Raw genomic sequence first — 24593 nt, forward strand, 5'->3', positions numbered from 1 at the left:
GTCATAATTGTAAGTCACTTTGGATAAAAAAAACAGGTATTCCAGTCCAGGATGATTAGACTACATTCCACAGTTCTGCAATTTTGGGTTTTGCCTCAAAAAACACGCTTCAGATATCTGCCCACAAGTTCTCTGTGGGATTGAAGTCAGGGGATTGTGCTGCCACTCTATTACCTCAATCTTGTTTGTCTGTAACCAAGATGTTTTGGGTCATTGTCATGTTGAAACACCCATTTTAAGGACATTTCCTCTTCAACATAGGGCAACGTGACCTCCTCAAGTATTCTGATATATTCAAACTGATCCTTGATCCCTCGTATGTGATAAATAGGTGTAACACCACGGTATGAGAAACATCCCATATCATCATTTTGTACCACCGTGCTTTACTGTCTTCACAGTGAACTTTGGTTTGAATTCAGTGCTCGAGGGTCGTCTGACATACTGTCTACGGCCACTAGACCCAAAAAGAACAATTTTGCTTTCACCAGTCCACAAAATGTTGAGCCATTTCTCTTTGGACCAGTCAATGTGTTCCTTGGTAAATGTTACCCCATTCAGGACGTCTTTTTCTTAACAACGGGACTTTGTAAGGAGTTCTTGCTGGTAGATCGGCTTCACTTAATCATCTTCTGTACTCACTGGTAACTTTAGATGTTCCTTGATCTTTCTGAGGTGATCATTGACTGAGTATTTGCCATTTTGGCTATTCTTTGATCCTTTTAAACAGTAGTTCCACGCTTCTTTCTGTGTCTTTCAGGTTTTGGTCGTCACTTTAAGGCATTTGAGATCATTTTAGCTGAGCAGTCAATAATTTGCTGCACTTCTCAGTATGTTTTTCCCTCTACAATCAACTTTTTAATCAAAGTACGCTGTTCATCAGAACAATGTCTGGAACAACCAATTTTACCCAGTATTTCAGAAGGAAATATGTTATGACCAACCTGTGCAACATTTGCCCCCCATCTACCTTAAATAAGGGCCAAAATTGACACCCGTTCTTCTGCAGAATGAATGACTTCCCCCACTGCATATGGACTACTTTAAAAATTAAAAAAAACAAAATTACAAGTGAAGTAAGATTTGAGCACTGCTTGTAAAAAGCTTAGCATGTCTTGCCCATATCTGAACAACATCCAGAGGGTAGATTGTTTGCTCTAAGGGTGATTGCTCTATACTGTGAGTAAGTGATTGAATGATAGATAAATGATATGCTCACTATTTGGCCAAAAGTATTTAGACATCTGACCATAAGCTTGTTGAACATTATATTCCAAACTCTCTACCTAATTTGTGACTATAACACCCTCCATCCTCGTTGGAGGGCCTTTTATGAGATTTCGGAGTGTGTCTGTGGAAACACAGTCATGCCGAAAGAAGAAAGTTCCTTCCCTCAATTGTTGGCACAAGTTTAAAAGAACTTAATTTGTTTTATGATCAATGAAGTTATACATGTTAGTAATGAGCTTAACAGTTAGGTATGGTGTCCACATGGGACATACTGTATATCACATATTTCATAACTGCAACCGACTGACCCACACTGGTCACATGGTTCCTACTCTAAACACCAGATTGAATTCAAACCACTGTTATAAACTAAATCCCTCATAATGTACACCAGCGGTCACGTACCTTCCAACTACCATCCAAACTAATCTTAAAAATAACACCAAGAAAAAAACGAATACAACGTTGTTTAACTTGGGAAAGAGAGACGTTTAATAAATGTTTATAAAATTTAATGCAGATTCCATTTTTTTCATGATTAAACTAATTAATGTTTAAGTGATTGTTCTTGTTTTGACCATTGTATAATTTATACTAATTGGTTATGTCTATAATAGAAAAGAAAAAGAGATGAGATTTGTGTCAAATCTTCAGAGGAGCATCTAGATTATCAAATTCTCCTTTATCACCTTCAGAACCAGTTCACCTGTAACACAGAACAGGAACGTTAGTGGTTCTTTATATCAGCAACAATAATCTACAGAGTAAAAGTACACTAGTCTTGAGGTGCCCAGTGTTATTTCTAAATGATTAGAAGATTATAAGGATTATGGTTTAAAAGTAAGTGAAACATTTTTAATATGGCATGAATGTTAGTAGCCCATCTCTGCCTCATGAAGGCTTATCTTAAAGCAGCTGTAATGACCAGGCCGTGTTTCAAAGTGGATGTGCCCTGCAGTACCAATGTGTGCAGTTTGGAACACAGCAGTAAATCACTCAGGTGTCACATCATGCCCACCTGCCTCTGTGATGATTGGCTCTGTCTAGTGTGGTTTCTTCTGTGGGCAATTATGTTGGAAATCTTCATCTTCCTTTTGTAGAGCTCAGAAGGACTTCAAACCAACACCCCTATTGGCAGATCCCACACAGGAATCCATGCTGGATGCAAGAACCATTACTAGGTGGAGTGGCTGTTCATCACTCTGTTCTCCTTTGTATTGTCAATGCAGAGTTTTCTTTCTTTGTTCCTTGTTTGAGACCTTGGTTTGACTGTCGCTGGAGGGTCAAGCAGCTGGTATATAGGTGGAAACCTGGATCTTATTTAGGATCTTATCTCTCTTCATATTGGGCTGCATACCTTTAATTTGATTTTCTAAAAACTTGCAGACCAGGGCTTCACCTGGGTTCTCTTTGGCGTTCCCCTGTAAGGGTGTATACTCACTGGTAAAAAAAAAAAAAAGAAATTGGTAGCCAGGATTTAGAGGGACTCCTTGGTACTGTTATTCTCTGCCTCCAGCTGAGCTTTACAAAAGGAAAACCTCTTAAGGTATGATGGGTAAATAATATCCAACTGTCCTAACCCTGCATCAGCAGAGGATATATCACTCCAAAGTGGTGTATAGACCAGCGCCCACCTGAGCTCTTGTCTAACCCTGTTTTGTTCACCTTTGTGGCATAAGCCTGGTTTGTTTTCAACCACCCTTTATAACTAAGACAAGACAAGCATCAAATGTAAAACATGTACTAACCTGTACTTCAGGCACGGATAAAAGGCCCCATGGAGATGGAGGCGATGTCATGGGCGTCCACTGATCTACCAGCTCTGTGGTGAGGGAGATGATGTCTGGAGTTGCATTGCTGCAGATATTAGATTTGTTAGTTCCAGGACCGCATTTGACACATCGACACAATGCCTAAAACTAAGCAGAACTCTTCTATACTGGTTCTCTAAATCAGCATGAACAGATGAAGAATCTTGCTGTGATCATGTACAATATATAAATTATATTTATACAATATATAATTGTGTCATCACAATTATTTTTAAACCAGACTAAATCAAGATTGCTGCTTGTGCTGGCTGGGATACAAAACGGGGACTGTGACTTGTCTTAATACTAATGGGATGACTGTCCACCAAAAGGCTTAAATCTAATAGCACTGCCTTGCTCAGAGTTGGGGAATAGCATTATCACTCTGACTACCACAACTGGGGCAGTTGGTAGGATCCCTATGTGAGTCCCAAAACTTAGCATCAAATTATGAACACTCTTGCATACTAAGCCTTATGTTGGAAACACTTGAAGATTAGCTTTGGATCAGAAGGTAAACTCTTCTACAGAAAGGTAATCTTCTACTGTTACCCCTACACAAAACTGTTTGATTAGATGTTGTGTAAAGTTGTGTGAACTTACCACTTCACAGTTGTCCTGCCTAAGACAAAGATGAACACGGCAGTGGAGGAAAACCTTGGCGTAGTTGCTGTAGAAGGCGAACATCCTGAAGGAGAAACGTCCAGTTGTGGAGACGCCGTTCTCAGTTATTACCACTGTGTTATCCTCCGGATTGGGACACCTGAAATATAGGTTAAACGTTTAAGGTTTACAGTAACACTTAGGTTGTATGTGCAGGGTCCCTCTGGACATAAAGAGCAGGTATCAGAGTAAACTACACTTGTTGTGAAAAATCATTATTATTAATACAAGATTATTTGTGAAATCACTCATTTCTGATGGGCAATATCATTTTTTGCTCTCTGAAGCAATGATTTGTACAAATAATAATGAAAAAAAAATGTTTGGACAGTAGCTCAAATGCAAATAAAAATAGTGAAGTGTGATAACAAGCAAGATTGGGAACGCTTGGTGTCCTCATTTCTTGATTTTGTATCCTTTTCATATATTTATATTCATATACAAATGATCCCCGTCTGTGGTGATTTACATTTACAACTACTGTCCTAACATTGAATGTGTGTTTGTCTATATGGGTTTAGGAACAGTTATTTACTTGTTAGTGATGAGATCCCAGCGGACGGCATCATTCACATCATTCGTAGGAGTGGCCCAGCATGAATCCATCACCGTGGCTATCTGGCGGCTGTCCACCCCCTGAACATGGACCTCAATGTAGATTCGCTGGTCCACCTCTATGTCCACACTGCCGTTGTAGGGGTGGGAGAAAGCGGCGTCCTGGTAAGGTATCATCCTGACCTGGTACATGCCCTCTCCGGCTGGAAGAGTCTTCCGCACAATGCTTTGTAAATGGTAAAACACATACTCATTAGTCAATTATTAGTCAGTATTGCAGTATTTGGTTAAAAAACATAATTCTGTAATTATCTGACCACTAGCAATGTTTTAACTTTTTATTAGCAATAGATTTTCAGTTAAGGGATGTTTATGAAGTGCAATATGGAAAATTTATATATTGCCATGTATGTGCTAGGTGGTGTTGGTGGTCCTTCTGTTCTAATTTATTTGGATCACTGGCTTGACGTTCTTTTACTCCAGATCTTTAGACCTTCAGTGACTTCATACTTCAACTGTGAGCCATGGTTTGATAATGACAAATATGATGCCACCCACTAGAAATTACACTGACCAGGCATAACATTATGAAGTGAACAACACTGATTATCTCTTCATCACCTGTTAGTGTTAGTGGTGGGGGGGGGGGGCTGGGTCAGAGCATCTCCAAAACTGCAGCTCTTGTGGGGTGTGTCCCGGTCTGCAGTGGTCAGTATCTATCAAAAGTGGTCCAAAGAAGGAACAGTGGTAAACCGGCGACAGGGTCATGGGCGACCAAGGCTCATTGATGCACGTGTGGTCCGAGCTACTGTAGCACAAACTGCTGAAGAAGTTCTGCTGATCCTGATAGAAAGGTGTCAGAATACACAGAGCATCACAGCTGCAGGGCTGTTTTGGCAGACAAAAGGGGACCAACACAATATTACGAAGATGGTCATAATGTTTTGCCTAATCTGTGTATTAAGCTAGAAAAAGGCAAAAAGATTGCTTGACTGGAGCAGCAGTTTACCTGTGTTGGTTCTACACATAGGACTTGTGTAATAATAATAAATGTACATTTATACAGTGGCAGATCGTCGATTTCATATAGATTTCTAATTAAATGAAACTGTAGTTTATCTGTACCTCAGGATGGGATTTAACTCTGTGTCCATGGTGATTGTCTGACTGAGCTGGTAGATGCAGGCGAAGCGCAGCTCGAGTACTTTGTTTCTGATAACGGTGGTTGTTGTTGAGTTCATTTCCCCTTGGATAACGTTCTCATAGATGAAGTGGGTGCCATTGGCCTGGAGATATTGATCAATGAAAAGGTTGACCCCCACATATAGAGTAAAAACATATTCAACATGTTCTTTAGGTGTAGATTAAAATCAGAATCAATTTTAATGTGTGGGAATTCATACCGTGAGATTCGTGCCACAGATGTGGTCGTCATTATCAAAATGGAACACCAGTCTGTCATCTTGGATAGTTCCCATGCAGCTGGGGTCACTCATGTGAAGGCTGTTTGCCATAAAACCAGCTTCGAATAGCTGACAGCGGGACAGAGACATGGTGCCGGTACTGCTGTCACAAATCTCTGAAGAGTCTGGAGAGAAATTTGGGAAGAGAAGTGGGTGAGAATACATCAAAATCAAGTAATTAAAGTATGTTTCCATCTGAATCAATCAAAATGTCCTTGTACCATAGGTCTCTGGGTTTGGTTTAGGATTGTTCTCGTTACAGAAGCAGCCAAAGGCGCCATTTCTCTCCCCACACCATTCATTCTCATTGCAGTGCAGCTCCTCACAGGGGTCCACCAACGCTAAATTGAGTAGCCAAATGTTAAAATATACAAATATACAAAAATACTTGAACATAATTTGGAGGCATATTAATACACTTACGGCAAGATAGCTCAGTGCGCCAGTCTGGTATCTGGAGTTCCATCATGGTGCAAGCGATCTCATAAGCCTCCACTGATGGACAGAGCATGTCTCTGCCCAAGTAAGCACACAGGTCATACACACATGAAGTGTAGTAGGTTTTAGGGTTGATATAGTGATGGCACTGCTGGAAGGGTCCACTGGTGTTGGTGATGATGCTACAGAGATCAGAATACTCTTGTCTGAAGGGGCAGTCTTCAGAATCCCTGGTCTGGTCATTGACACCACATCTAGACAGAACACAGCATAAATATATAGATACACAGACAGACAGACAGACAGATATCCTAGATATTTTTGATTTCTTTATTATAATCACCCTGGGCTGCTGGTGTTTGATCTCCAGCTGTTGCCAAAGTCGTTATCGTTGGATGCAAATGTTCCATCTGGCATGATCTTGTCATCTGCAGGATCCCGATTATTGTTGCCACACATTCCACAGACTGATCCACGGTAGCTCGGGCCCAGTTTTACCACAAGTGTCATACTGCCATCAAAGTAGACCATGAGCTCACTCGATGCATTCACAACCAAAAAGTTCTGCTCTTGGTAGATCTCTGCCATTTGGCCAAGCTGAGCAGGAAGTGAGTCCATGTCATTCCCATCAACCTGCAAAACAAACCCCCCAAAAAACTGTAGTAAAAAAAAACATGAATTAAATATAAATTCCATGAATCTTAGATTAGAGTGTTAGTACCTTCACATTGTGGTTCAGTCCAATGGTAATCTGTTTCTGCTCTCCTAGATAGTTCAGCCACACATCCACTGCAGATACGAAGGACACGACGGTGCTTCCACGGTGCATGTTGGTTGCCACCACACTGAATTGTAGGTCATTGTCAGCCACATACCCACAGGTCTGAGAAATCTCATATGAACATGTGCCCTGGAGAATCAGATTTGAAACACTTCAAGGCAGGTAAAGTAGTAAATCAGCTTCAATGCATGTCACATCTTAGGCTGCCAGTTCCCCTCCTCACAAGCAGAGGGCACCATTGCCTGAGTACTAGCTAGATTGGAGGACAGAATGGCTAGACAGGAGCAGAAGATGGAGGAATTACTGAGGACCATGCAGGGGTTCATGAGGCAATTTAACAACACTGACCCGGAACCCTCTCTGACTAGCAACAGACCTCCAGTCACCATAGCCATCCCTGAAACGTATGATGGCTACCTGTCCCAAACATCCTGGCTCAGTTAGGACATCCAGTCCCGTATTTCATCCCCAACAAAAATCCAGCTTTTATTTAGACATGGTTATTTCTGTGTTGTTGAAGGAATTCTCTGTTTCAGCGCTCATTGACTGTCCTCTGGGGAAGGAAGCTTCACTGAAACCATGATTAAATTCACCATGTGCATCAGAAAAACTTTCTTTGTCATTGACTCTCTTAGGAACCCTGTCATCCTGGGCTAACCCTGGTTGTGCAGGCATCAACCCCACATCAGGTGGAGTTATAAGGAGCTGGCTCAGTGGAGTCCAGACTGTTTCCGTGACTGTATGCAGGTTAATCTTAACACAACTTCTATTGAGAGTCCTGAAAGGTGTAATGATGATAGACTCTGGGATTGCTACCTTGCTACCTAGTACTTCCCCTCCTAGGAGCAGCATTTACCCATGATCTATTCCTGAAAGTAAAGCAATGGATGAATACAACAAGGAAGCTTTGAAGGCAGGTTACATTCATCCCTCTTCCTCTCCTGTAGCAGCTGGATTGTTCTTTGTTGAGAAAAGAGGCGGTGGGCGCCGTCCTTGCATTGATTATAGAGGTTTAAATGCAACTGTCAAACATCCTTATCCGCTCCCTTTAGTTTCATCTGCCTTAGAACAGTTGAGAAAGGCAACCATTTTCACTGGAGTGCCTATAATTTGATTCGTATCAGGGAGGGGAACGAGTGGAAAACTGTTTGAGTATTCTGTTATGCCGTACTAAAGGTCTCCTTCCTTGGTTATGTGGTCGATTCACAGGGTGTTCACATGGATCAAACTAAACCTCTGACAGTTAAGGAACTACAAAGATTTCTGGGCTTTGCCAACTTCTATAGACGTTTAATTTAAGAGTTCAGTCAAACAACGTTTAAATAACTAAAGAGTCGGTTCACACAGTTTACATCCCATGTTTGGAAGGCATTTCTCTCTATGCTTAACATGAATGTCAGTCTCATGTCAGGGTACCACCCTCAATCCAGTAGGCAAGTGGAGAGGCTCAACCAAGAAATAGGGAGGTCTTATTGTAGCCTAGCCGCTTTCAAGGTGAATGGCCACGTTTTCTACTGTGGGCCGAATACATACAGAACTCACTTGTCAGCTCGGCCACGGGTCTAACTCCTTTCCAGTGCATTCTAGGTAACCAACCTCCCTTGTTTCCTTGGTTGGGTGAGCCATCATTGGTGCCCTCTGTTGATGATTGGATGCAGAGGAGTAGTCAAACCTGGGAGGAGGCCCATGTATGCCTACAAAAAGCTGTACGTAGCTATACCACTCGTCATCGCCGACAAAATCCATCATTCAGACCTGGACAATTGGTATGGCTATCCACTCGAGATTTAAAGTTGAAATGACCCAGTAGAAAGCTAAGCCCATTCAAGATCTTAAGACAAATTACACCTGTCTCTTATCGACTAGACCTGCCACCTTCCTACAGAATCCTTAATTTCATGTGTCTTTGCTCAAACCTGCTTCTCCATCTTCCCAGGTTGACCAGAAGCCAGCAGCCGCACCCCCAACCTTAAATGTGGATGGCTCCCCCTCATATAGTGTACGCGAGTTGTTAGGTTCTAGATGCAGAGGTAGACATATGTTCTACCTGGTGGAATAGGAGGGGTACAGTCCAGAGGAGAGGTTATCTTAGATCCTTCTCTCATTGCTGACTTCCATAGGGACCATCCGGATCATCCCGCTCCCAGGCCTTGAGGACGACCCAGGAGCAGAGAGTTATGGTTGTCGGGAGCTGGCTGGTGGCTCACCTGATCCCAATCAGTGGCCATCTTCAACTCTTTAAAAACCCTGGTCTTTGTTTGACTCACCTGCGAAGTCTTGTCAAACATGGGGGCCTACTGCCCAGCAAAGTGGATATAAGTGTCAAACCCTCTGGGTAAGATGTGTTTGGAACAAAAAAGGCTTAAAAATTCTACAGGGCTTTGGTACTGTTAGAGTATCACTGTGTACACCACATTTACATTAAAGGATACATTTCTTACCTGAAAGTGTGCTACAGCTCCATCATAGGTGTAGTAATGGGGATCACCCGTGACCACGCATAAAGACATTTGGCTAAAGCAACCAAGTCTGCCATTCCGGATCGCACATTCCTGGGTGGTGCTGCAAGAGGTGGAGATGCAGCGCAGGTCATTGGGAGCAAAGCATTCACAGTGCTGGGAGCATTCTTGAGTCCAGAACCTTTCACCAATCTGCAAGGCCAAATCATAATGGATTACTGAAAGTACATCATTGGACTTGGTTTGAAAAAATGTCCTAAATGCATTAAAAACTCACATGAAAATAGAATCCATCATACAAGCAACCACACTGCTCCACTGGTACACAGAGGCCTCCACTTCTCACAAAGCCTTCATTACAGAAACAGCCCTCTGTACAGGTCCTGTCACATATGGCATCGACACTGCTGGCACAGGTATGCCCACAGTCTGTACCACACAGTTCATAGTGGCTGTTTTCAGGACAGTATAGAGCTAAAATTCGAACACACAAGTAAGGTAGAATATATTAGTTTGTCCTGTACGCTTTACAGGGTTTATATGTTTGTTTATATGGTTGTAAATGTATCCAGTTTCATTCCAGGTTACTTACGACAGGTGGTGTTCTCCCTCCAGGGGTAAATCATAACGTTGGCAGATTGGCAGGTACTAACGTAGGTTTCAATGGAACGACACAGTACATCATTACTGAAGTCAGAGATGCAGACATCAAAGACACAATTATCAAAGTGGCCCTGAGGATCCACATAGGCATGACAGGAGCTCAGTGGACCCGCAGTGTCTCTAAGGATCCCACACAAAGACTCAGCCCTAGCTTGGTCTGAACAGGGTGTAGGCTCTTCTCCTCCATGGTGGCATGTTGTGTCATTGTCAACTTTCCAATCAGCTCCAAACTCTGTAGCTGAGGAAGCCAGCTCTCCAGAAGAAGTAAGGAAATCATCACTGTAATCATTATTGAAGTTACCACACAGGCCACATGTAGCTCCACTGTAATTTCCTGGAACAGTGATTGCCGCCACGTAGGAGCCATCATAACTCACACTGAGTCCAAAGTCAGTTGTAACATATGTGTACGGTCCACTGGAGTAAACAGACACCCTGCCAAAATCTAGCAGCACAGGGAGGTTCCTGGAGACACCGTCAATCTAATGAAAAGGAAATTAATATTTTAGCAGACTTTGTATATGTTATATTACGAAAAGTATTCACTCCTCCATCCAAATCATTGAATTCAGGTGTTCCAATCACTTCCATGGCCACAGGTGTATAAAACCCAGCACCTAAGCATGCAGACTGCTTCTACACACATTAGTGAAAGAACGGGTTGCTCTCAGGAGCTCAGTGATTTCAGGCGTGGTACTGTGATGCCACCTGTGCAACAAGTCCAGTGGTGAAATTTCCTCACTACTAAATATTCCACAGTCGACTGTCAGTGCTGTTATAACAAAGTGGAAGCGATTGGAAACGACGGCAACTCAGCCACGAAGTGTTACCACGTAAAATGACAGGGCGGGTCAGCGGATGCTGAGGAACATAGTGCACAGAGGTCACCAACTTTCTGCAGAGTCGATCACTACAGACCTCCAAACTTCATGTGGTCTTCAGATTAGCTCAAGAACAGTGTGTAGAGCTTCATGGAATGGGTTTCCATGGCCAAGCAGCTGCATCCAAGCCTTACATCACCAAGCGCAATGCAAAGCGTCGGATGCAGTGGTGTAAAGCATGCCACCACTAGACTCTAGAGCAGTGGAGACATGTTCTCTGGAGTGATGAATCACGCTTCTCCCTCTGGCGATCCGATGGAGGAGTCTGGGTTTGACGGTACTTGTCTGACTGCATTGTGCCAAGTGTAAAGTGTGGTGGAGGGGGGATTATGGTGTGGGGGTGTTTTTCAGGAGTTGGGCTCAGCCCCTTAGTTCCAGTAAAAGTAACTCTTAATGCTTTAGCGTTAACATTCCAACCCTTGTGGGAACAGTTTGGGGATGGCCCCTCCCTGTTCCAACATGACTGCGCACCAGTGCACAAAGCACAAGGTCCATAAAGACGTGCATGAGCCAGTTTGGTGTGGAAGAACTTGACTGGCCTGCACAGAGAACTGACCTTAACCTGATAGAACACATTTGGGATGAATTAGAGTGGAGACTGTGAGCCAGGCCTTCTCGTCCAACATCCGTGTCTGACCTCACAAATGCACTTCTGGAACAATGGTCAAAAATTCCCATAAACACACTCCTAAACCTTGTGGAAAGCCTTCCCAAAAGAATTGAAGCTGTTATAGCTGCAAAGGGTGGCAACATCATATTAAACCCTATGGATTAAGAATGGGAGTCACTCAAGTTCATATGTGTGTGAAGGCAGACGAGCGAATACTTTTGGAAAATATAGTGCAATATGTCATGTTGTATGTTATGAGTCTTATCATGTTTTACTTACGTTAGCTGTCCCGTACGCGTACTGTGAAAGGAGAACCAGATGGCCTGAAACATTGACAGAAACCTCAACAGTGATCGACAATGGGAGACCAAACCATGGTTCATTTCGTCCGATGACTTCAAAATACGGTAGCCCCTGACTATCATTACATACACTTGCCAGTGTGTATCTGCATGTGCCTTGGAAGTCGAACCATAGTCCATCAAAAGACATGTAGTGGGGGTCCCCTGAAGCATAGCATGTGGCATAGGGTCGAGGATGGCAGCCATATTCTCCTTCAACAATGCTGCATGTTTCATACTCGTTGCAAGACAATGGGCTACAGCTGACGTAACCTGTGGTACCACTACACTCGCAGAAGGACTGGCACTGTTCTCCTGACCAGAAGCGCTCCCCACCTTGCCTGTAGCGACCTTCATAAAGGCAGCCACAGCCCACTGGAGGAACACACTGGTCTCCACTAAGCAGTAGACCATCATCACACTGGCATCCTTCCTGGCAATGTTGGGTGCACAGAAAAGGGAAAGATAGATGGGGGCAAGCTGCAGGGCAGGATGTGCCACACGCCTCATAGTGGCTATTTGCAAAGCAGGGGAATTCTTAAATAGAGGAATAAAAGATCATTAGTGAACTATCTAAGCCAAAATAAAGTCATGAACAAATGTGTCTGAGCTAAATCTTGTAGTACTCACCACAGTTAGTCATGTTTCTCCATTCTCCTACACTGATACCGCTTTGCTGGCAAAGTACAGCATAACCCCTCAAGGCTTCACACAGGGCCTCTCGAGCACCCCCTGTCTGTTCCAAATAATGGGTGCACTCCTCAATCCAGTTCTGTGTCTCCAGACTGCTGTGACACTGAGCAAATGGTCCATCGGGTGAAGCCAAGATGCTGCAGTGCTGTTCGAACTGACTGCCATTCTGATAATACCCCTGCTCCCAGTTATTATCTGACTCCACACAGTTGGCTGAAAGTGACCCATCTCGCCAGCTATCCCCAAACTGTTGTGTATCATTCTGAAATTCTCCAACTGGGCTGTAGAACTCATCTTCAGGGTTTCCATTAAGATTTCCACAAAGACCACCAAGAATCCCAGTATAGGTAGTGGGTGCAGTGATTCGGATTAGGTGTGGCCAGTCAGCTCTCACGGTCACCCCAAATGATGTTTCGATAATGACGCCCTTCACACTGCTGTGGTAGATGAGGATTTGGCCTGAGCCAACACTGAAAGGTAGTGCAACCTCCTGACCATCAACCTAAAGGTCACAATGAAGATTATCAAGATATGGGTTACTTTTCAATATGACAAAATAACATATACCAATTAGGCATAACATTATGACCACCTTCCTAATATTGTTTTGGTCACCCTGACCAGTCGAGTCATGGACTCCTCTAGACCCCTGAAGGTGTGCTGTGGTATCTGGCACCATTTACATTTTCTGCATTTAGCAGACGCTCTTATCCAGAGCAACTTACAGAAGTGCTTCCATAGTAAACATTTCATTTCTCAAGTTTAGTAAACAACAGTCGAAGAACACAAATCTGCAGAAACTTGTTAGAACCAAAGTAGGGTTTCTTTTGTTTTTGTTTTTTTGGAAATGGAAAAAAATGTTGTGTAAAATGTAAATAAGTACAAGTGCTTAGTAAAAAGGTGGGTTTTTAATCGTTTTTAAAAGACAGCAAGAGACTCAGATGTTCGGACAGACAGAGGAAGTTCATTCCACCACTTGGGCGCTAGAACAGAGAAGAGCCTTGATGCTTGTCTTCCTTTAGTCCTGGGTGGAGGCTCAAGTCGAGCGAGACTAGTGGCACCAAGATGTTAGCAGCAGATCCTTTAACTCCTATTAGTTGTGAGTATCCATCTTGAGAGCTAATCCATTACTGAGAGCTAATCAAGTGTGTATCAAGTATTAACTGGTAAAATAATCAAAGAAAGTGTTTCCAGATGAACCGGCTAAGAATGGTCATCTTTAAGATGTATACATGGCGCCATCTAGTGGCCACTAGTGATTTGATTTCTTGGTGAGACACGGGAAAGAAGTTTTCAATTTCGTCACGGAGGCTCCATTGCTCATTGGCTCTCCAACCAAAACCACTCCTCCCATTTTCCTTGAAATGGTGTGGTAAGTCTGCCCTAGGACAAAACATCGAAGGCAGAACAAGAAAGCAGAACAAGAACAAGGAAAAAAGACAGAGACCGAGAGAGCAAGCTTTGACCCAAGCAGAAGAAGAAGGAGAAGTGGCCTGCTTGCTTTTTGGGCGTCTTTGAAGATCTCAGAGTTCGCAGTCTCGACTTCCAGTTCGCAGTCTCTAAGTTACGTTTTGTAGTAACTATGATTCGTATTCAATTGCGCAGGCAGAATTCAACTCCTTCACGGGAAGCATTGCGTGAGTCTCCTCGCAGACCTTCTTAAGGAAGAAAAGCAAACCAAGGACGCCAAGTTCCACATTGTAGAGCTTACCTGGGACAGAGGAGAGAGAAAACAGCTCCATCTGTTGAGACCGGTAAAAAGCTCCAACGTGATGTAACATCGCTGGCTCCAGAAGACTACTACAGGAGGTAGACTCAATTTTTCTATGATCTGTGAAGGGCTTGGTTCTGTTGTTTCTTTTATGCGTACATCTATTATTGATTGATAACAGGTAGTCCAGTTCCGATGCTCATGTGCCCATTGTTGGTGCTTTCGGGGGTGGACAGGGGTCAGCATGACTGGTCTGTGGCTATGCAGCCCCATACGCAACAAACTGTAATGCAATGTGTATTCTGACACCTTTCTATCAGAACCAGCATTAACTTCTTCAGCAGTTTGAGCTACAGTAGCTTGTCTGTTGGATGGGACCACACGGGCCAGCCTTCGCTCCCCACGTGCATCAGTGAGCCTTGGCTGCCCATGACCCTGTCAGCGGTTTACCACTGTTCCTTCCTTGGACCACTTTTGATAGATACTGCAGACCGGGAACACCCCACAAGAGCTGCAGTTTTCTAGCCATCACAATTTGGCCTTCATCAAACTCGCATCAATATCAACTTTGAGGATAAAATGTTCACTTGCTGCCTAATATATCCCACCTACTAACAGGTGCCGTGATGAAGAGATAATCAGTGTTATTCACTTCACCTGTCAGTGGTCATAGTGTTATGCCTGTTCTGTGTACATTTTGTGCATAATTTAAACAGGGACAAGAATGTAGAGGTATTATTCTCTTGTATGGAAAAAAGCCTACCTGTGCCTTTCCTCCTTCTTTCATCTCTACAGAGACCTGAGATCCCTGTGCCTCGAACCTCAGCACCCTAGAAAAGTCCTGAGAGACCGTGGCCACCTTCTTTACTGTCACTACAAAGTGAGGTTGTGATGCTGGTCCCATTACTCTTGAAAGGACGAGTTCACAGGCTCCTGGATAACTGAACATTCGTCCATCAAAGGTGTGATATGTGCCTAGTCCTTCAACCAAACAGGTGGAATAACCGATGGGTCTGCAGCCTCTTACACCTTTATGGAGACCACACATTTCCTGTGGACCACACTGGTAGGGTTGGCAGCTCATTACCATGTTGCTGCAAGTGCATTGTCTGCCACAGTCCTCGTCTAAAACCACTGACTGACCGTCAGCATAGTAGAGACCTTCAAATGTGCAGCCACAGCTGCTTTGTGGAACACACTCTCCAGCACTGAGAACATATCCATAATCACAGATGCAGCTCTCCTGATTTTGCAGGGGACAGTTGACAGGTGCAGAAGGGTCACTGCAGGTTGCTGGGCAGCTTGTTCCCTGGGACTCAAAGTGACTGTTTGCAGGGCATGGGATTTCTGGAGGGTAATGGTAGGTAAAAAGCATATTGTACGTATTGTAAAAAGAAAAGCCTTATTGCTACAAGAACGTATGGTTGTAACAGAAAAGAGAAGCAGGTATGATGCTTACCACAGAATCCTTCTCTCCTCCAGTGCCTAAGCTGTATGCCTCGCTGCTGACATTGGGCTGCATACACATTGAGTGCCTGGCACAAGGTTGGCTGGTATCCGCCAGTCACACACAGATCATAGACACAGTTCTCCATGAAGATCCAGGGTGACACCACTGAGTGGCAGTTGGCAAATGGACCACTAGTATCCACCAGGATGCCACAATTGTCTGCATTACTATAAAGGTTTCTCTGATCTACGGTACAGACACAATCCAGACCCGAGCACTGTGGAGACTGACAGGTTTCGTCTGTGTCCCCATTTACCTTCCAGGAGTTTGCAAACTCCACATCTGAGTTCAAGATCTGTCCTGAAGGTGTGCGGAAGTCATCTTCTGAGCGGTAGTTGAAGTTGCCACACAGGCCACATGTGCCATTTTGGTATTCATAAGGCACACTGATGGTCACATAGGAATAGGCATCATATGTAACAACCAGGCCGAAGTCTGTACTGATGACCACAGAGAAACCCGACTGATAGACTTGAATGGCGCCACCGTGGAGGCTGAATGGTGTTGCTGTGAAGGTTCCATTCACCTGAAGAGATAGAGTGAGATTTATAAATCAAATGAATAAAAAAGCAGATAAAACTGACTAAGGAGGATAAGGGATACTAACCATGGCCTCATATGGATGGTCTCGTACCAGTTCCAGTACTTCATTGTAGACAAATACCCTGACCAGGCGTGTCCATGACACATGTGTGCTACCCCGATGTTCATTCTTTCCTTCAATGCGATAGTACGGCAGTCCAACACCACAAGCCTAAACAGACAGATATTTCAAATCATCCATTTCATAAGTGGGAAATTTAAAATGATAATTAATGTATTCATAATGAAAACACTGGTCAGAGTAATTGTGAACCTCAGAGAGGACGTAGGTGCAGGTTCCTTGAAAGTGAAAGACTTGACCATCGAAGGTGTAGTAGTGAGGGTCACCGGCTATGGTGCAGGTTTGGCGTGGGATATTTTGGCAGCTATACTGAAGAGCATCAGGACGGCAGGCTTGAGAGAAGCTGCACGGCGCTGAGCTGCACCGGAGGCCCGACCGGGTGCAGGTGCATCTTTCCTGGCAGGTGGCATCAGTCCAGAATGAGACGTCCCGGGGCACAGTGTCATCTGATAAGATAAAGTAGTTCAGTTAGATCTCAGTGTGATACATGCTGATGTTTGATGGCTTCTGAAGTGACATTACTGTTAAATTGGCATCCTCTTAATCCTTGATCCACACGGAAGGCCCATCTGCCCAAGACATTCACATTGCTGCTGTATGTAAAAACTGGGTAGTTATATTGAAATGAGCCAGGAATTGAGAAGTAGTAGCTGGAGTCGTCTGTGGTGTAACCAGCCTAGAAATGACCGAAAATAAAATAAAACAAAGTAACATTTTAGATTTTTTCCTCCCTCCAGATTATATTATGATAATATTATTACAGCATTATGTTCACCTGTACAGATCGGCCTGTTGGAGCAATCTCACCATAGTTCATCAGTATGAATGATCGAGCACCATTAGAAATCAACACTGCTTGGAAAGACGTTTCCTAAATATATCAAGTGACAAAAAGTGTTAGACACTAAATAAAGACCGGTTTTGGCACAAGTTTCAAAGTTAAAAAGATCAGAAATATCAAAATCTTACAGTTCCAGATAAATAGAAGTAAGCTACTTTACTCCACGTTGCAACAAAGACCCAAGTAGCGCTGAATCTCAGCTCTGGAAAGTACTGATTGATGTCTCGGGTAGCTCGAGTGAGAACGTCACCTGAAGTGTACTGCTGATATGAGACGACACCATTTCCACGATTATCAAGGTCTGTCCAAAATGGAGCAATGAGGTCGATTCCACCATATCCAGGAAACTGGTACGGACTGTAGCTGTACCACGGATGAATAAAGGTCAGGTGTCCATTGTTGTTTACCTACAGATCAAAAAGCCAGATTTTAGTTCAAAGTTTTATTCTAATCACAGTAGATCACTGCCAAGAAAAGTTCATTTTAAGGTTTTAGAAGCATTAGATAGTCTTTGATTCTTGGTCTACCTCAGGGGTGTCAAACTCATTCTCACCGAGGGCCACATCTGCATTATGGTGGTGCTCAAAGGACCGATTGTAACGTATCCCGCTGTGATTGCAGTCTGACCTTTGAGTCTGACCTTTAAGGACAATTTGTTGTTTTTTCTGGAGGCTAAATTCTGTGTTTGGTGTTAAAATGCCAAGTTTATACTGTATATTTATAATATATATCTACATTTATATTGTCCTCCTTTACCACAGACACACCTCATAACACAAGAGACGTACCGGTTTCTCTTCTTAAAGCACAAACTTTCATTAAATTTCCTCCTTCTACTTCAATGTTCTCTTCTTGTACATTTTAAATATTTCTCAGCATCACTTGTTGGAAAACTGCCTCAGTTAAACGCTGATGTGGAAACAATGCCATCTAGTGGCGGGATGTGGTCGCTTTGCGGGTCACAAAATCGACATGCATTGTGGGAGGTGCAGTTTATGTACGATCTACAGTGTATTACCTGATCCAAATATCTACCTGGATAAAAGGTAAAATGTACTTACAAACATGATGTTGTGGGATTTTCCAAAGTATTTAAATGGTCGTTGAAGAGTGATAGCAGATGAACTTCCATCATCTATCCGTGGATTTACTGTGTCTCCAGCTCCAAATGGATAGAAGTGCCCTAAATGGAACCAGATAACATGAGCAGGCTAGAAGTAAGTGCTAAGCATACGCTTTTATTTGATGTTTTTGCTTGATTTTAAGACATTCTGCCATCTCTCATTTTTTAAATACAATTTAAGAGACAAGATCATCATTTAGAGATCGACTAAATCTGGGCAAGTTTTAAAAACAACATCTTAAAGAAAATCCTGACTGTGTGTCCAGTATATTTTAAAGGTCGTCATCTCAGCACCTTAAACTAAACTAATCCCGCACCAATAATGAGCTTACCTAACATACCAGTTATGATAAGTATGATTACCCCTCAATCTATACCCTCATATAATAATAATAATAATAATACATTTTATTTATATAGCGCTTTTCAAGATACTCAAAGACGCTTTACATAAGACAAATAATCAAAACAAATACGTACATACACCATACAAATCATAGTACAAAATCAAAATAGTACATCAACATCAAGAATAATTAAGATAAAAACAAAGAGAGCAGCATAAGACAGTTCATTAAAAATTAGCTAAATTATGAGAGAGAACAACAAATATAGAACAATTTCTTAAAATTAGACAGAAGCAGGACAGATTTACATGCAATCAGGAAACTGAAAACTTTACAAGTTTTAGGATCTAGGACTTCACATTTCTGTCGTGATCTAAGTATAAAAACTATTAAAAAGAATAGCAAAAATAAAAGCATTTATTTTGTGTTGTTACAAGTTAAATGCCACTCTGAATAGATGAGTTTTGAGAAGTGACTTGAATTTGGACAGGTCAGGACAATCTCGTAGGTGTTTGGGGAGAGCATTCCATAAAGATGGAGCAGCTATGGAAAAGGCCCTGTCACCCCAGGTCCGGTGCTTGGTCCTAGAGGGTATGGACAGTAGGTTAGCCTCAGAAGAGCGAAGGCTACGGGAGGGAATGTGCTGATGGAGCAGGTCGGTGAGGTAGGATGGGGCCTGATTATGGAGAGCTTTGTGAGTGAATAGAAGAATTTTGAATTGAATGCGTTGAGCAACGGGAAGCCAATGAAGTTTTTGTAGAACAGGTGTAATATGATCACGGGAGCGAGTATGAGTAAGGAGGCGAGCAGCTGAATTCTGGATATACTGAAGTTTTTTTAGTATTTTGTTAGATGTACCATAAAGGATGCTATTGCAATAATCAATTCTGGATGTAATAAAAGCATGAATCAAGGTTTCGGCGGCAGAAAAGGAGAGTGATGGACGTAGACGTGCTATGTTTTTTAGATGAAAGAAAGCAGTTTTGGTGATGTGATTTACATGGCGGTCAAAAGAGAGGTTGCTATCAAAAATTACACCAAGATTTCGGATGTTAGAAGACGGAGACAAAGTGTCATTATCAATGGTAATTTGAAAATTTTTTGTGGTTTTTGCCAGGGTTGTAGGACCTACGATGATCATATCTGATTTTTCACAGTTTAATTTGAGGAAATTAGCTTTCATCCACAATTTCATTTCAGTGATGCAATTTGTCAGAGTGGAGTGAAGTTCAGTATTAATGGATTTGGAGGAGATGTAAAGCTGAATATCATCAGCATAGCAGTGGAAATGTAAACCATGCCGACGTATGATGTCACCAAGGGGGAGCATATAAAGAATAAACAAAAGGGGACCTAACACTGAGCCTTGGGGAACGCCTTGGGACAGTGGAGCAATGGCAGAACTACAATTGTTGATATTAACAAACTGTTGTCTGTTTATGAGATATGACCTTAACCACAAAAGGGCAGTACCAGTGATGTTGACAGAGGATTCAAGGCGGGACAGAAGAATGGAGTGATTAATGGTGTCAAAAGCTGCAGTAAGATCAAGGAGGACGAGAATATTAATTTGTCCAGAGTCTGAGGAAAGAAGAAGGTCATTTGTGACTTTGAGGAGGGCTGACTCAGTGCTGTGCTGGGGGCGGAAACCAGACTGAAATGATTCAAATAGATTATTGGAATTTAGGTGATCTTTGAGCTGTGAGGCAACAACACGTTCCAGTATTTTCGACAGAAATGGAAGATTGGAAATGGGCCGAAAGTTACTCATAATGTTAGAGTCAAGTCCAGGTTTTTTAAGTATGGGAGTAACAGCAGCCAATTTGAGTGATTGAGGGACTGAGCCAGAACTAAGAGAGTAATTGATTATCTCTGTGATAAGTGATGAGATAACTGGAAAACAACCCTTAACAAGTTTGGATGGAGCAGGATCCAAAACACAAGTGGAGCTTCGCATCCCTGTTAAGATCTCAGATAGGTCCAAAAGAGACACAGGTGAGAACTGAGACAGAGGCTGAGTAATAAATTGAGATGAGATAGGCGGAGAAACAGAGATGACAGGGGAAACTGTCAGAAAATTGTGGATATTCTCAACTTTTGTTTGAAAAAATGAGAGGTAAGAGTTACACTTGTCAACTGTAAAGGAATTGGTAGTATTGTCAACTGGTTTGAGAAGTTTATTTATTGTGGAAAAGAGAGTCTTAGGATTTGTTGATCCAGCATGTATGAGTTCGGAATAGTAAGTGGATCGGGCTGCCGTAAGAGCGTCTTTGTAATGTTGAAGATAATCAGAATAAATCTGATAATGTACTGTTAGACCGGTTTTCTTATAAAGTCTTTCAAGCTGGCGTTTACGGGATTTCATTTGGTGAAGCTCAATTGTGTACCATGGTGCGGAATGACTAAATGAAACAAATTTGGTTCTCAAAGGAGCCAGCTCATCAAGACATGAGGCGAGTATGTCATTATAGTAATCGACAAGGTCAGATGAATTACTAGACAGTACAGGACAGACAGACATCTTTTTAACAAGAGAATCTGAGAAAGCAGAGGGAGAGATATATTGAAGATTCCTGAAGGATATTTTACGTTTAGCTCTAGTGATGGGCCATATGGTGCAAGAAGCCCCGGGCAACCAGCAGGCATTATTATTGTTGCATGTTTAGTGTGGTGTGTAAGTCGATGATGATTCCTGCAAATATTATCATGATAGTTGTCCAACCTGGTACAACCCTGCACCCGCTGTTCATGGCTGGTAAAACTGGACCAAAGCATTTCACTGGTGATATAATTACCAAAAAATTCTATTAAATTACAAATTTTTCTTAAAGCATATACAGTATGAGCCTGAGGGTTTTATATATTACCTTAAACACTTGGACAAACACAGTGTGTTACAGCAGGACACTGACCCAAAATCAGACTGGTTTAGGACCAGCTAAACTAGGCTAAATTTAAGAATAATAAGATCAACTACATCAAAAACATGTGGACTAACAAAAGTGGTTAAACTTACCAGTTCTGTCAGGTGGACTGGTCGAAGATCCAGCCAGAATTGAACCAAAAGTGGCTGATTGAGGTAAAAACATATTAAAGTTCTATTTTAAAAACTATAATAAACTTCAAGAAAGATCTGAAATTTTTAAGCTTTCTTTTAAACTAAGGATTCTGTGTTTTAATTATTCAATCACATGAAAACACAATGTTACAACTACTAGTAACAATCCTTGAAATAATGATGAATTTATTCTCCCTTTTAGAGATTATTTATTACATTTAGCAATACTTCACTATTGTAAATATTTTCTCAATGGATTCATAGTTTAAAGGTCTAATTTGTAGATACTGTCAAGCATGTTGGTGGTGCTATTATATACTGAGGCTGTTTTATTGTCTGTAAAACTGGAGCATAGCAAAAAATTACATCAAATATTTTTGGCATAATAGCCAAAGGGTCAAAACTTGGACAAACATCAGGTGTAGCAGCAGGACAGTGAGACAAGAGACTAAACAAGGCTAAAATTAAGATTTTAAAGTGTTTTTCAAAGGGACCCAACACTTTTAACAATATGTGGACTAACAAAAGTGGTTAAACTTACCAGTTCTCTCAGGTGGACTGGTCGAAGATCCATCCAGAGTTGAAGCGAAAGTGGCTGATTGAGGTAAACACATATAAAAGTTTTATTTAAAAATTCTATAATAAACTTTAAATTGTCAAACTTTTTTTTTAAACTTAGGAATCTGTGTTTTAATTATTCAATCACATGAAAACACAATGTTACAACTACTAGTAATGATAATCCATGAAATAATGATGAATTTATTCTCCCTTTTAGAGATTATTTGTTACATTTAGCATTACTTCACTATTGTAAATATTTTTTTAATGGATTCATAGTTTAAAGGTCTGATTTGTAGCTACTGTCAAGCACAGTGGTGGTGCTATTATATACTGAGGCTGTTTTATTGCCTGTAAAACTGGAGCATAGCAAAAAATTACATAAAATATCTTTGGCATAATAGCCAAAGGGTCAAAACTTGGACAATGTCGGGTGTAGCAGCAGGACAGTGAGACAAAACACAAATGAAATCTAAACAAGGCTAAAATAAAGATTTTAAAATGTTCTTCAAAAGAACCCAACACTTTTAACAATATGTGGACTAACAAAAGTGGTTGAACTTACTAGTTCTGTCAGGTGGACTGGTCGAAGATCCATCCAGAGTTGAATCAAAAGTGGCTGATTGAGGAAAAAACATGTAAAAGTTCTATTTAAAAATTCTATAATAAACTTTAAATTGTCAAACTTTTTTTTAAAACTTAGGAATCTGTGTTTTAATTATTCAATCACATGAAAATATAATGTTACAACTACTAGTAGTAATAATCCTTGAAATAATAATGCATTTATTCTCCAGTTTTGAGATTATTTATTACATGTAGCATTACTTCACTATTGTAAATATTTTTTTTAATGGATTCATAGTTTAAAGGTCTGATTTTTTAGAAGTCTGTCAGGTTTAGGCAGCATCACTAAATAGCTCAGCGAGTAAAACCTCAGTTTTATAAATCAGCTTTAACTCATATTTGTTCATTAAGTATCAGCAACATTCTAGCCTCATGTGTTTTTCAGAAACTATTGCTTTTATTAAGGTTGTCAGTATATCACTTTAAACTGCTTCCTACCAAGCCTGAGCTGCCAATGACTCCAGTTATGACCTTTAAAGGTTTAAGGAGCCCTGGAGTAGATCTGGACAGCCAGCATTATGATTCTAATGCACTTCTGGTTGACGTTCATGTTTAGTGTGGTGTGCAAGTCGGTGATTAGACAAAAGTCCTGCAAATATTATCATGACAATCAAACTAAACTAAAATTTTGTAAATAAATACATTTGTCAGATCACGACAACTAGAATTAAAGGTACAGCATTCAAACCCAACAATGCTGTAGCTACTGTCAAGCATGTTGGTGGTGCTATTATATACTGAGGCTGTTTTATTGCCCGTAAAACTGTAGCATAGCAAAAAAATTACATCAAATATTTTTGGCATAATAGCCAAAGGGTCAAAACTTGGACAATGTTGGGTGTAGCAGCAGGACAGTGAGACAAAACACAAATGAAAACTAAACAAGGCTAAAATTAAGATTTTAAAATGTTCTTCACAGCCGCTCAGGTGGCGCAGCAGTAAAAACACACGCTGTTCACCAGAGCTGAGATCTCGAATACATCGTATCGAATCTCGGCTCTGCCTTGCCGGCTAAGGCTGAGTGGCTACATAATCAATGATTGGCCTGTTGTTCAGATAAGGGGCGGGACTAAGCCGGAGGGGGACTCTCTCTCAGACTAGTGCGATTACGACCTCTGCTGGCTGGTTGGTGGCGCCTGGACGGAGATGGGAAAGGAGTGCAGTAAAGGGTGTGGCCCTCCGTGCACAGCGCTGTACCGCACTACGCTCATCAAGTGTAGGTGATAAGATGTTCGATCGGAGGGGGCGTGGAGCAGCCTCGTCCTCCCCAATCAGGAGCAGGGACCAGCATTAGTGAGAGAATGATTAACGGGTAGAAATTGGATGCGCTAAAAGTGGGGGAAAAGGGGGTTAAAAAAAAAAAAGTTCTTCAAAGGGACCCAACACTTTTAACAATATGTGGACTAACAAATGTGGTTGAACTTACCAGTTCTGTCAGGTGGACTGGTTGAAGATCCATCCAGAGTTGAATCAAAAGTAGCTGATTGAGGTAAAAACATATAAAAGTTTTATTTAAAAATTCTATAATAAACTTAAGAACGATCTTAAATTATTAAACTTTCT

General features: G+C 41.7%; 1 protein-coding gene across 1 annotated transcript; it reads right to left on the reverse strand.

Annotated features, from left to right (window-relative positions):
• Positions 1–2985: 2985 nt before the first annotated feature.
• On the reverse strand, positions 2986–18592 carry LOC134302559 (alpha-tectorin-like). Its single transcript, XM_062987703.1, has 23 exons — positions 18583–18592; positions 18376–18497; positions 17443–17721; positions 17249–17344; positions 16996–17149; positions 16666–16919; positions 16417–16563; positions 15759–16335; positions 15063–15646; positions 12526–13090; positions 11834–12432; positions 9993–10545; positions 9678–9874; positions 9383–9592; positions 6882–7070; positions 6504–6793; positions 6146–6414; positions 5944–6063; positions 5663–5847; positions 5385–5545; positions 4240–4485; positions 3645–3804; positions 2986–3087 (listed from the first exon to the last, which is right to left on the reverse strand). Exons 1-23 carry the CDS (start codon positions 18590–18592, stop codon positions 2986–2988), a joined length of 6069 nt encoding a protein of 2022 aa, XP_062843773.1.
• Between the last annotated feature and the right edge of the window lie 6001 nt (positions 18593–24593).

The sequence above is a fragment of the Trichomycterus rosablanca genome, chromosome 2 (assembly GCF_030014385.1).
Source record: "Trichomycterus rosablanca isolate fTriRos1 chromosome 2, fTriRos1.hap1, whole genome shotgun sequence".
NCBI classification, from domain to species: domain Eukaryota; kingdom Metazoa; phylum Chordata; class Actinopteri; order Siluriformes; family Trichomycteridae; genus Trichomycterus; species Trichomycterus rosablanca.